Consider the following 13,716-nt stretch of genomic DNA (forward strand, 5'->3'; position numbering starts at 1 on the left):
GGGACTACCTCTTGAAGCTCATCAAGAGAATGCCAAGAGTGTGCAAAGCAGTAATTAAAGCAAAAGGTGGCTACTTTGAAGAACCTAGAATATGACATATTTTCAGTTGTTTCACACTTGTTTGTTATGTATATAATTCCACATGTGTTAATTCATAGTTTTGATGCCTTCAGTGTGAATCTACAATTTTCATAGTCATGAAAATAAAGAAAACTCTTTGAATGAGAAGGTGTGTCCAAACTTTTGGTCTGTACTGTATATTGACTCAAATATATGACTATCATGAAGTACACTGTGTCACGAGAAAACAGTCTCAGAATAGCTTGGATAAGTAAAAGTGTTCCAAAGCTATTACCACATAAAGTGACGCATGTCAGATTTGTAAATTTTGACCTGGACACTAGGGCATCAATGACCCTTGGTCATGAAAGGGTTAAGGAAAGGATTGTGGAACATCTAAAATCCCATGGATTGAAAGATGAAAAACAGCATGGGTTTACTTCAGGGAGATCATGTCAAACTAATCTTATTGATTTTTTTTGATTGGGTGACTAAAATAATAGATGGCGGAGGTGCAGAAGACATCGCTTATCTAGACTTCAGTAAGGCTTTTGATACTGTCCCACATAGAAGGCTTATCAATAAATTAGAGTCTTTAGGCTTGGACTCCCATATTGTTGAATGGATTAGGCAGTGGCTGAGGGACAGACAACAGAGGGTTGTAGTCAATGGAGTATATTCAGACCAAGGTCTTGTTACCAGTGGGGTACCTCAGGGATCTGTTCTGGGACCCATATTGTTTAATATCTTTATCAGTGAAATTGCAGAAGGCCTCGATGGTAAGGTGTCTTTTTGCTGATGACACAAAGATTTGTAACAGGGTTGATGTTCCTGGAGGGATACCCCAAATGGAAAAGGATTTAGGAAAACTAGAGGAATGGTCAAAAATCGGGCAACTAAGATTTAATGTTTATGAGTGCAAGATAATGCATTTGGGGCGTAAAAACCCAAAAGCAGAATATAAAATCAGTGATACAGTCCTAACCTCAGTATCTGAGGAAAGGGATTTAGGGGTCATTATTTCAGAAGACTTAAAGGTAGGCAGACAATGTCATAGAGCAGCAGGAAATGCTAGCAGTATGCTTGGGTGTATAGGGAGAGGCATTACCAGTAGAAAGAGGGAGGTGCTTATGCCGCTCTACAGAGCACTAGTGAGACCTCATTTGGAGTATTGTGCGCAGTACTGGAGACCATATCTCCAGAAGGATATTGATACTTTGGAGAGAGTTCAGAGAAGAGCTACTAAACTGGTACATGGATTGCAGGATAAAACTTACCAGGAAAGATTAAAGGACCTGAACATGTATAGCTTGGAAGAAAGACGAGACAGAGGGGATATGATAGAAACTTTTAAATACATAAAGGGAATCAACAAGGTAAAAGAGGAGAGAATATTTAAAAGAAGAAAAACTGCTACAAGAGGACATAGTTTTAAATGTGAGGGGCAAAGGTTTAAAAGTAATATCAGGAAGTATTACTTTACTGAGAGAGTAGTGGATGCATGGAATAGCCTTCCTGCAGAAGTGGTAGCTGCAAATACAGTGAAGGAGTTTAAAGAGGACCTTTCACTAGAATAAAACATCTAAACTAACCATACAGACATGGAGAGCGGCGCCCAGGGATCTCCCTGCACTTACTGTTATACCTGGGCGCCGCTCCGTTCTCCCGTTATAGCCTCCGGTATCTTCATAGTTAGGCTCCACCCAGGGGAACCTGCCAGCGTCTCATTCTCCCATGCTGTAGCGCTGGCCAATCGCAGTGCTCAGCTCATAGCCTGAGAGGCTTTTTTTTCTCTCAGGCTATGAGCTGAGCGCTGCGATTGGCCAGCGCTACAGCATGGGAGAAGGAGACCCCGGCAGGTTCCCCTGGGTGGAGCCTAACTATGAAGATACCGGAGGCTATAACGGGAGAACGGAGCGGCGCCCAGGTATAACAGTAAGTGCAGGGAGATCCCTGGGCGCCGCTCTCCATGTCTGTATAGTTAGTTTAGATGTTTTATTCTAGTGAAAGGTCCTCTTTAAGCATGCATGAGATAGGCATAAGGCCATCCTTCATATAAGATAGGGCCAGGGGCTATCCATAGTATTCAGTATATTGGGCAGACTAGATGGGCCAATTGGTTCTTATCTGCCGACACATTCTATGTATCTATTTCAGTGACCTGTTTTCTCTTTACAGAAAATTGATGGCTGTAACAAAATGACCTGCACTGGGTGTAAGCAGTACTTCTGCTGGATCTGTATGAGTTCACTGTCTCGAGGAAACCCATATCTTCACTTCAATGATCCTGCTTCAGAATGCTTTAATCAGTATGTATCCTGCATTATTTTGGAGAAGTTTGGGAATGTCAAAAACAGAGTAGGACATTTGCCTTAGGACTTATGCCCCCTATCATGGCTTTCTTGAGTGTTCTATCTGATGCCACACTGACCCATTCACTTCAGTGAGCCATGCAGACATCTGTTTTTTTCTCACTGAAGGTGCTATTCTTGACCATTTATGTTGATGAGAATAGCATTTTCTCTACATGGCAGTGATAAAAAAAAATGGAATGTGCAGTTCCATGTAACTTTTCAGTGATGTCACAAATTTTTTTGTGGATTGAAAATTGAATACGAACGACAGTGTGGATGAGGGCTAAATAAAGTCATGCGTAGTGGTTTATTTATAGCCATTTATAGCAAACATGTAAAAGCTAAAACCTGAGTTAAAGGGGTTGTCTCAGGAAAGGTATAGTGCCAACAATGTACATTTAGCAGGGTGAACAATTTTGACACCAGTTGATTAGTAGAGTGACTTGGGAATCAATTCCATTGATATTCTCATATGTCAGTCTTGTGTATGTAAGAATATATATACCGTATTTGTCGCCCTATAAAACGCACCGGCCCATAAGACGCACCTATGTTTTAGAGGAGGACAATAAGAAAAAATATTTTTCATTACACCTCAGGTCAGACCACCAGTCAGCCCCCCAATGTAATCATACCTCACCTGACAGCCCCAATCATACCCCCAATGTTAATAAGACCACAATTAGACCTCAGCTGAGACCCCAATGTAAATGACCCCCAATCAGACCTCAGATAAGAGCACCATGCCTCTCATCAGCCCCCATATCAGCCCCTATGCCTCTCATCAGCCCCCATACCAGCCCCCATGCCTCTCATCAGCCCCATGCCTCTCATCAGCCCCTATATCATCACTTATGCCTCTTATCAGCCCCCATAATCAGCCCTTATGCCTCTCATCCGCCCCCAATATCAGCCCTTATGCCTCTCATCAGCCCTCGTTATTAGCCATTATGCCTCTCTTGACCCCCATTGCCTCAGATCAGCCACCAGCAGCCTCATTTTTATAAAATAAAAAAATACTCTCATCTCCTGCTCTAGGACGCCGCCGCTCCTCACTGCCTGCGATCTTCTTCCTCTTGCTGTCGGCTGTGCTGTGAACTGGTCCGCATAGTGTGAGGTCACAGAGCTCCCTCACGCTGTGCACAGCCACTGCACAGCCGACAGCCGAAGACCAGGAAGCCGTGAGTACAGAGCCTTCACCGCTTCCTGGTCCTCCGATACTAATGATCGCTTCCATAATGAAAACGCTCATTAGTATTCGCCCCATAAGACGCAGGGGCATTTTCCCTCACTATGGGGCAAAAAATATTGTATATATTGTTAGGGATCGCTCTCTCTCACAGGGGTCGGCATTGACAGATTCCTCCTCAGACAACGGGGTTAAAGTCCAAATGATGCTTTATTTTGGCACTTCAGCACCAGCACAAACATGGCAAATAAACACCTGCCTGTCTAGGCTCTACATAATACATAGGTCTCCCTAACTCACCTCTAAAGTGCCGTTCACAAGGGGTAAGATCTGACTTTTCTCAGCCATACGGTCAAAGAGCCTCCTGGCTGTGACCACACCAGTACATTGGGGGGACATGGTCCGAGTGTCCCCCCGACTCTGACTGTGTGACACCTCTTTCCTCAGGCGTTGCTGGGCCCTCCAAAACTTAGGCTTTCACATAGCCTTGTGGCCCCCCAGCCCTCCTGGCTGGGACCACACAGAGCCTCTGCAGGCTTCCTTTTCCAAGTCCTCTCTCACAGTCATACACCGAGGGTTGGTTTATCCCCCATTGATTACACAGCAGGCCTCACCTGCGAACACCTCAGGTTAAAGGGAATAACTGTAGTGGACTAGGGGTGTGGACTGAGAGACTCCCACAACCAACCTGTCTCCCAGTCCAAAGAAATCCAGCCCATACAACTTTAAATAAAACAGCTCCAGCAACTATGCCTTGCTGAAGCCATACCATCTCTGGATTTCAGTTCTCACCCAGGTAAACTGAAAATATCGGGTGAGATGCACACCTCTATCATGCACTTTACCACAATACAAATATATATATATATGGAGCGGTGAGGGAAGTGCTGCGCGGCTGTACTCGCCCTCCCTGGTCTTTTTCCGGGCCCCACTCTGCACTGCGTCCTAACGGCGTACAGCGTCAGGACGTATTGTATGTAGGCGCGCACTATGAGCCATATACCATGGGTTACACCTAGTCTCGAAGCCCCAATATTTTTCGATACTTTGATACCAGGTTCAATACGATACTGGGATTGGCGGTTTTCTTGTTTTTTTTCGATATTAAGCTGCGCTATTGCACATTTTAGTATCAGTCTCTATCAGACAACATGGCATGCGCATAGCTGCACAGTGGAGAAGGGGGGAGAGCGTCTCCTCACTGTGATGCGGCCGACCACTGCCACCAATGAAAAAGCTGAAGGGCCCGAATGGTGTGTGTCGGGGAGAGATGGAGGGGGGAGAATAGGAGAGCAGGGGAGAGAGAAACTCATTGCCTTCTTGCTTTGCTGATAAGTTGAAGGACCTTTGATGTCACCATGTGACCAATAACATCCACTTGTTGCTGGTCACATGGTGATACCATCAGCAAAGGTCCTTTAACTTATCAGAATCCAAAAAGATCTTTCTGCAGAAGGTTTCCTGCAGTTCTAGAAGCATGTGCTTTATATTGTGTGCATGTATCAATGTAAGGCACATTTTCTTATTTCCTTAGTGACCCCAACATGTTCTCATACAATGGGCTACATGGGTTTAATGATGGTGTCACTTACTATTAACCCGTACAGTACCAGCACCGTACATGTACGGTGCTGGGTACTGTATTCAAAATACCAGTGTCGTAGTACTACAGCATGCTGATAAGGCGGGTGCAGGAGCTGCACCGGCCCATTCAGCTGCAGGGGTCCGGAAGTCACTGATAGCCGGACCCCTGCTGTATGCACCGGCATCGGTTAAAACAGCGATGCCAGCGCATTAACCCTAGATGTGCCGCGGTCAGCTCTGACCACGGCACGTGCAATGTCCGTGCAAGGAGGGAGCTCCCACCGGGTCTCCGCGCTGCTGTGACAGGGACCCAATGGCATCAGGCTGCCTTCCTTAGGCATCGTGGCTTCCTTCTTTGTAAGCCTGTGAGCCCCCTGGATTTCACAGGCTGAAGTGTATTATAGTGTGTAATACACTTACAGCCAATGCATTACAGTACAAATGTATTGTAATGCATTGTACAAGGGATCAAACCTGCGAGAGTTGAAGTCCCAGAGTGGGACAAAAAATAAAGTGAAAAAGTTTTACACAATGAAAAATTTCAAGAAAAAATAAATAAATAAGCGTCCTTTTCCCAAAATTAAATAAAAAATAATAATAGGTAAAAAAGAAAAGTATACATATTGGGTATCGCCGCATCCGTATCGACTGGCTCTATAAAAATATCACATGATCCACCCATTCAGGTGAAAACCGTAAAAAAAAGGCATATGTAGCCCAAAATGGTACCAATCAAACCGTCATCTCATCCTGCAAAAAATTAGCCCCTACCTAAGACAATCACTCAAAAAATAAAAACTAATGGCACCCGTAAACCAATCCATCAAAATCTGCGCTGCAAAAGCCATATGGCGTTCCTTCCGTTCAGAGTCCTGTTATGTGCCCCCACAGCAGTTTACCACTACATATGGGGTGTTGCCATATTCAGGAGAAAATGGTTAACGAATTATGGGGTGCTTTTTCTCCTGTTACCCCTTATGAAAATGAAAAATTTGGGGCTAAAGCAATATTTTATTGGAAGAAATGAAACTTTCTCGCCCAATTCCTTGGGGGACACAGGAAACCTTGGGTATAGCTCATCTCCATAGGAGGCGTGACACTAAGTGAAAGACTGTTAAGCCCCTCCTCCAGCAGCTATACCCTCAGCCTGGAGAGAGAGACTTCCAGTTTTTTGCTTAGTGTCAAGGAGGCAAGACACTCTCTGCACTGCAGAGCTGTCTTTGCTAAAGATTTTATTTTTTATTTTCAATTTTTTTGCTTTTTTTCAACAGGGACAACAGAGTCGCAATAGACCTCTCTGTTTTCCCGGGGTTGAGCTGCGCCAGTGCCGGCTATCCGCACTGCTGCCTCCCCCACAGAAGAAAAGGAGGACCAGGGCAGCCCAGCTCCCCTGCATCCCGCCAGCACAAGGGTCGCCCACCTGCAAGCCCCTCTCCAGCTCCCTGCCACTTCGGTGCCAGTGGCTGAAGGGGCGTCCCTGCTGGATGGACAGAGGGTGAAAACGTCGAATGGTGAGGTGGCTGTGCAGCCGTTCCTACCCCCCCCCCCCCTCCCGCCCCGTTAGGGCCCTGATCCTGCTGTCCCCTCTGCCTGACCTTCATTGTCGATTACAATATACAGCTCTCATAGCTGTGAGTCCTGCGGCTCCTTTGTGTGTGGGGCAGAGCTGAGCGGTGCTCGAGGGGGAGGGTTACAGCGCAGTTTACCTCAGGTGCGGCGGCCGTGGGGCCGCCTTTCGTTATCTCGGCTAGTACTGCGGCTGTGTTCAACTGCCGGCTGACATTCTGACAAGCGCACGCTCTTGTCCGGCCACCGGTGTGCGTTCGCCTCCGCTTATATGGAGGTGGAAGGGGGACAATATTCTGTGGGGTTTTCGGCGGCATGTATTTTTTTGAATCGCGCGCGCGAAAAGTTTCATCGGTGGGCGGAGCTTCGTTCCGCTTCCCCTGTGCATGTTAGGCTTCAGTCAAGGGGCTGACGTCTCTTCTTCCCGCTCCTCACTAGCCCCGCCTCCTCTTCGTGCCTGCCTGCTCTCAGGACGGATCATTTTTACCTCAGGTGTTGCCGCTGCCGTTTTGCCGCTGCTGTTGCCGCTGCTGTGCCGTCTGCTCCCACTGTGACCTGGTAGGACTGTTGACCCCTTCTAGCACTGCAGCCCTCTGGCCTGGACGTTTTGTATATTACTTCCAGCCAACATGTCTGACCCCTCAGTGCCTGCTGGTCCTTGGTATCATACCTGCACCGCATGTAAGGCGCCCCTTCCTCAAGGGCAGCCTGACCCGCATTGCTCGGCTTGCAAAGCCCCATTACAGGGTCCGCCATCTGCTGTGTCACCCCCTGGCCTCTTGGATCCCCCTGACTGGGCTAGATCCCTTTCCCAGGCTGTGGTCAGTCTCACTAACGTTGTGGGCCGCCTTGCAGATGCATTGCCCTTACCGCAGCCGGATAATTCCCCTGCTGGGCCCTCCGGGTCCGCTACCTTAGCTGACCCGTCTGAGTCTCTCTCTCCAGGCGACACCTCCAGAGCCCGTCAACCCCAGAAGCGGTCCAGGGCGGAGCACCTATCATCCTCGGATGCTTCGGTATCACCCCCAAGGGTGCACCCTCAGTCGGGCCCTTCCTCATTACAAGATATGCCCTCTGAAGGGGAACTAGCCGATTCTGATTGGGATATGGACTCGGCCTTGCCTTCAAAGCTGGCTTCTGCCGTGGGCCATCTTATTAACAATATCCGTGATACCTTTAAGATTCACGATGACCCTCCTAATTCTGAAAAAAACAGTGTTTCCTTTTTTCGCCAAAAACAGGCGTCTGCGGTTTTTCCCCTCCACGCTGACTTCTCGTCGGTGGTTTCTAAGGCCTGGGCCTGTCCTGATGCCCGTTTTACCCCGCCTAAGAAGTTGGATATCTGTTATCCATTCCCGGCGGATTGCATCACAAACTGGGCGTCACCACCTAAAGTCGACCCCCCTGTGGCCCGTTTGTCCAAAAGCACGGCTATTCCCGTTGCAGATGGTTCTTCCTTACAATCCGGATAGAGGCCATTACAAAGGGTATCTTTGCAGCCTCCGGTTCCGCCCTCAGGCCGGTCTTTGCCTCCGCTTGGGCTGGAAAAGCGGTTTCAGAGTGGGCGTCTCAGCTGGATCAGGAGCTTGAATCCGACGTCCCTATTCAGGACCTCCGTGCTCTAGCCCAACTTATCGTTCAAGCCGGAAAATTTGTCTGTGAGGCATCCCTGGGTGCGGGGGCTCTCATAGCCCGTTCGTCTGCCCTGGCCGTTTCGGCTAGGAGGGAGCTTTGGTTAAAGGTTTGGACGGCGGACGCCACGGGAGGGAAGAGTACACATCTTCCCCAATCCAGGACTAGGAGCACCACTCGAGGCCGTCCCACCTTTTCTCGCTTCAGGTCTTCCCGCAGGGTTCCCACACCTCGCACCACTTCAGGTCCATCCTCTAACCCTGTCCAAGACAGACGTAAGAAACCTTTTTTTCGGACCCAGCCCTCCTGGCGCAAGTCACAGCCTCCCGCGACCAAGCAGAACCCTACCTGAAGGTGCGCCCCCACCCACCCGGGTGGGGGGACGTCTCCTCCTGTTCAGGGACTTCTGGCAGGCGCACGTCTCCGACGCCTGGGTTCTCGAGGTGGTGTCTTCCGGGTACAAACTCGAGTTTGCGTCCCTCCCCCCAGTTCGGTTCTTTCGCTCCCGGGTTCCCCGGGATCCCCAAGGGGCGGCCGATTTCTTTACTGCTACTAGTACCCTTCTGGACAAAGGGGTCATCGCTCCGGTTCCTATGGAAGAAAGATTCAAGGGGTTCTATTCGAACCTTTTTGTGGTCCCCAAAAAAGAAGGCTCGGTTCGTCCCATTCTGGATCTAAAACGGTTAAACCGTTTCCTTCGTCTTCCGCGGTTCCGGATGGAGTCTCTCAGGTCGGTGGTGGCCTCTCTGGAAAAAGGGGAGTTCCTGGCCTCTATCGACATCCAGGACGCCTACCTTCATATTCCAATCGCTCGGTGTCATCAGTGTTTTCTGCGCTTTGCAGTGGGGTCCGACCACTACCAGTTCATTCCCCTCCCCTTCGGGCTGGCGACGGCCCCTCGCGTTTTCACAAAGGTCCTAGCCCCTGTCCTCGCCTTACTTCGTTCCAGGGGAGTTTTTCTTCTTCCATATTTGGACGATCTCCTTATCAAGGCACCCTCTCTGTCACTGACATCTGCCAGTGTGGACCTCTCGCTACAAACCTTACGCCGGTTCGGTTGGATTATCAATCTTCCCAAATCCTCTCTTGTTCCATCCAAGCAACTAATCTTTCTGGGGATGCTGCTGGATACAGAGGCAGCGGAGGTTCGGCTTCCGTCAGAAAAGCGCCAGCTCCTTCATCGGTCAGTTCGGAGCCTTCTGACCCACCGCCATCCTTCTTTCCGGTTCAGCATGCGGGTCTTGGGACAAATGTTGTCCTGTTTCGAAGCAATCCCCTACGCGCAGTATCACTCCCGCACCTTTCAGACTGCCATTCTGTCCGCCTGGGACAAGTCCCAGGAGAGTCTGGATCGGCATTTTCCCCTTCCCCCCCCAGGTTCGCTCCTCTCTCCTCTGGTGGTTGCGGACCCCTCTCCAGGGGAAGTCCTTCTTGCCGATAACTTGGTGGGTGATTACCACCGATGCCAGTCTGCGGGGTTGGGGGGGGTGTTTCCTCCTCGGTCCGTACAAGGCACTTGGTCTCCATCGGAGTCCAAACTGCCGATCAACGTTCTGGAGCTGAGGGCGGTTCTCCTCTCACTCCGGCATTGGCCTTCGCTGCTTCAAGGTCACCCTGTTCGTGTCCAATCGGACAATGCCACGGCTGTGGCATACATAAATCATCAGGGGGGCACTCGCAGCGCGGCGGCGATGAGGGAGGTGTCTCTAATCCTTCGCTGGGCGGAAGTTCATGTTCCAGCCCTTTCGGCCATTTACATCCCGGGAATGGACAATTGGGCGGCGGATTTCCTCAGCCGGACGACGATCGACCCGGGCGAGTGGTCTCTGCACCCCGACGTCTTCGAGTCTCTTTGCCTTCGTTGGGGTCGTCCGGACGTGGATCTCATGGCCTCCAGATTCAACCACAAGCTTCCCACCTTCATGGCCAGAGCCAAGGATCCGGACGCTTACGGCGCGGACGCGCTCGTCCTTCCCTGGACAGGGTTCTCTCTCCTCTACGTTTTTCCGCCCCTTCCTCTTCTTCCACGAGTCCTTCGGAAGATCGCGGCGGAAGGCACGCCTGCGATCCTAATAGCCCCGGATTGGCCTCGTCGTCCTTGGTACGCCGACCTTATGCTGCTCCTGGCAGACGCTCCCTTGCCTCTGCCTCTAAGAGAAGATCTCCTCTCTCAAGGGCCGATCTTCCACCAGCATTTAGGGTCGCTACGTTTAGCGGCGTGGCTATTGAAACCGCAGTCCTAACGCGGCGGGGGTTTTCTGCTGACGTGGTCCGTACCATGATTCGTGCGCGAAAACCGGCATCGTCCAGGATTTATTACCGAACCTGGCGGGCCTATTTGAACTTCTGTGAGACCTTGGATGTTCATCCCCTTCGGTTTTCTCTCCCCACGATTTTATCCTTCTTGCAGTCTGGTCTGGACTTGGGTTTTGGGTCTCAGTACCCTAAAGGGTCAGATCTCAGCGCTTTCGATCCTCTTCCAGCGCCCTCTGGCTCCGCTCGGTCATGTTAAGACCTTTCTTCAGGGGGTTGCTCACTATGCTCCCCCGTATCGCGCTTCCGTTCCATCTTGGGATCTTAATGTTGTGCTAACGGCTCTCCAATCTTCTCCTTTCGAGCCTCTGCGTAGGGTTTCCCTTCGCTTGTTGTCTTGCAAAGTTTTTTTCCTCGTTGCCATCACGTCTCTTCGGCGTGTATCTGAATTGGCGGCACTTTCTTGCGTAGAACCCCTCTTGGTTTTTCACCAGGACAAGGTAGTTCTCCGCCCGGTTCCGGATTTCCTTCCGAAGGTGGTGTCCGCTTTTCACCTAAATGAAGATATTGTCCTTCCTTCTCTGTGCCCGTCCCCGTCTCATCCTCGGGAACGGGATCTTCACCGTCTGGATGTTGTTAGGGCTCTGAGGATCTACTTGGATTTAACTAGACCCTTTCGGCGCTCGGATTCTCTATTTGTGGTTCCGGAGGGTCCGCGCAGGGGGCTGGCGGCATCTAAAGTGGTTATTGCCCGCTTCATCAAGATGGCTATTGCTGAGGCTTACCGTGCTAAGGGCAGGGAGCCGCCCTTTGGTGTTACCGCTCATTCTACCAGAGCGGTCGGGGCTTCCTGGGCTCAGCGAAATCGAGCTTCGGCTGAACAATTGTGTAAGGCGGCCACCTGGTTTTCTTTGCACACTTTCACCAAGTTCTACAGGGTGAACACTTATGCATCGGCGGATGCTGCTTTGGGCCGCCTGGTCTTGCAGGCGGCGGTGCCTTAATGCCTATGGTGTTTTAATGCATCTTGGGTTTGTGGTCCCTCCCTATTTTTGGACTGCTTTTGAACGTCCCAAGGTTTCCTGTGTCCCCCAAGGAATTGGGCGAGAAAACGAGATTTTTGTATAACTTACCAGTAAAATCTCTTTCTCGCTCTTCCTTGGGGGACACAGCACCCACCCATTGTTTTGGTTGCCCTGGCGGGTGTTTTGACTTGTTGGTGTTATTTTGGTTGATCCTTGCCTTTGTTTTAACTACTTGGGCACATAACTGGAAGTCTCTCTCTCCAGGCTGAGGGTATAGCTGCTGGAGGAGGGGCTTAACAGTCTTTCACTTAGTGTCACGCCTCCTATGGAGATGAGCTATACCCAAGGTTTCCTGTGTCCCCCAAGGAAGAGCGAGAAAGAGATTTTACTGGTAAGTTATACAAAAATCTCGTTTTTTTTTATTTTTACAGTGTTTCCAAATTCCATAAAATGCTTAGGGGGTCAAAGTGCTCAGTACCCCCCTTAATATATTCTTTAAGGGGTGTAGTTTACAAAATGGGGTCACTTTTTGAGGGTTTCCACTAGGGTTGTCACGATACCAAAATTTTGATTCGGTTTCGATACCATTGAAAAGTATTGCGATATTCGATATCATGCAAAAAAACAACAAAAAAAGCTGCGTGCATTTCACATTTTATGGAACGTCCGGCCCATAATAGAACAGTCCTATTTTATTTTTGGGGGGACAAGGTGAAAAAAAAATTGTGAATCGTGCGGTTTTTATAATTTTTTTTCTTTTACAACATTCACCGCATAGGAATACTTTTTATTAACTCCTTAAGGACACAGCCTTATTTCACCTTAAGGACCAGGCCATTTTTTGCAAATCTGACCAGTGTCACTTTAAGTGCTGATAACTTTAAAACGCTTTGACTTATCCAGGCCATTCTGAGATTGTTTTTTCATCACATATTGTACTTCATGACACTGGTAAAATGAAGTAAAAAAAAAATCATTTTTATTTATAAAAAAAATACAAAATTTACCAAAAATTTGAAAAAAATTGCTAATTTCCAAGTTTCAATTTCTCTACTTCTATAATACATAGTAATACCTCCAAACATAGTTATTACTTTACATTCCCCATATGTCTACTTCATGTTTGGATCATTTTGGGAATGATATTTTATATTTTGGGGTTGTTACAAGGCTTAGAAGTTTGGAAGCAAATCTTGAAATTTTTCAGAAATTTTCAAAAACCCAATTTTTAGGGACCAGTTCAGGTCTGAAGTCACTTTGTGAGGCTTTTATAATAGAAATCACCCAAAAATGTACCCCATTCTAGAAACTACACCCCTCAAGGTATTCAAAACTGATTTTACAAACTTTGTTAACCCTTTAGGTGTTGCACAAGAGTTTTTGGCAAATGGGGATGGAATTTGAAAATGTATTTTTTTTGCCATATTTTCCACTGTAACCCATTTTTTCCACTAACAAAGCAAGGGTTAACAAGACTGTATCTTTGTTGCCCTGACTCTGCCGTTTACAGAAACACCCCATATGTGGCCGTACACTACTGTACGGCCACACAGCGGGGCGTAGAGGGAAAGGTGCGCCGTTTGTTTTTTGGAGGGCTGATTTTTATGGACCGGTTTAGTTACACCGTGTCCTGTTTCAACCCCCCTGATGCACCTCTGGAGTAGAAACTCCCTAAAAGTGACCCCATCTAAGAAACTACACCCCTCAAGGTATTCAAAACTGATTTTACAAACTTTATTAACCCTTTAGGTGTTCCTCAACAGTTAATGGCAGGGGGGCTTCAAAAGGGACATGGTGTCAATAAAAGAGGCCATCAAAATCGGCCTTCCAGAAACCATGTCGGTCCTTTCCTTTTGCGCCCTGCCTTTTAGTGATACAGCAGTTTACGACCACAAATGTGGCGTTTCTGTAAACTGCAGTATCAGGGTAATAAATATTAAGTTTTGTTTGGTTTGTTACCGGAAAAAACGGATTGAAATGGAAAAGTGCCAAAAATACCTGTTTTGCCACCGTTTTTTTTTAGGTTAAGTCATGGGGTATTTTTATAGAGGAG

The 13,716-nt window shown here is 48.4% G+C and overlaps 1 protein-coding gene across 4 annotated transcripts in view; it reads left to right on the top strand.

Annotated features, from left to right (window-relative positions):
• The window catches only part of LOC120977767 (E3 ubiquitin-protein ligase RNF14-like), a 152,822-nt gene that overhangs the window by 79,635 nt on the left and 59,471 nt on the right, over nt 1–13,716 (top strand). For all 4 annotated transcript variants that reach the window (XM_040405865.1, XM_040405888.1, XM_040405879.1 and 1 more), the window contains exon 8: nt 2,239–2,369. In XM_040405865.1, coding sequence (XP_040261799.1) covers nt 2,239–2,369 — 131 coding nt within the window. The remainder of the gene's footprint in view (nt 1–2,238; nt 2,370–13,716) is intronic.

This window comes from Bufo bufo, chromosome 1 (genome assembly GCF_905171765.1).
Source record: "Bufo bufo chromosome 1, aBufBuf1.1, whole genome shotgun sequence".
Classification (NCBI taxonomy): domain Eukaryota; kingdom Metazoa; phylum Chordata; class Amphibia; order Anura; family Bufonidae; genus Bufo; species Bufo bufo.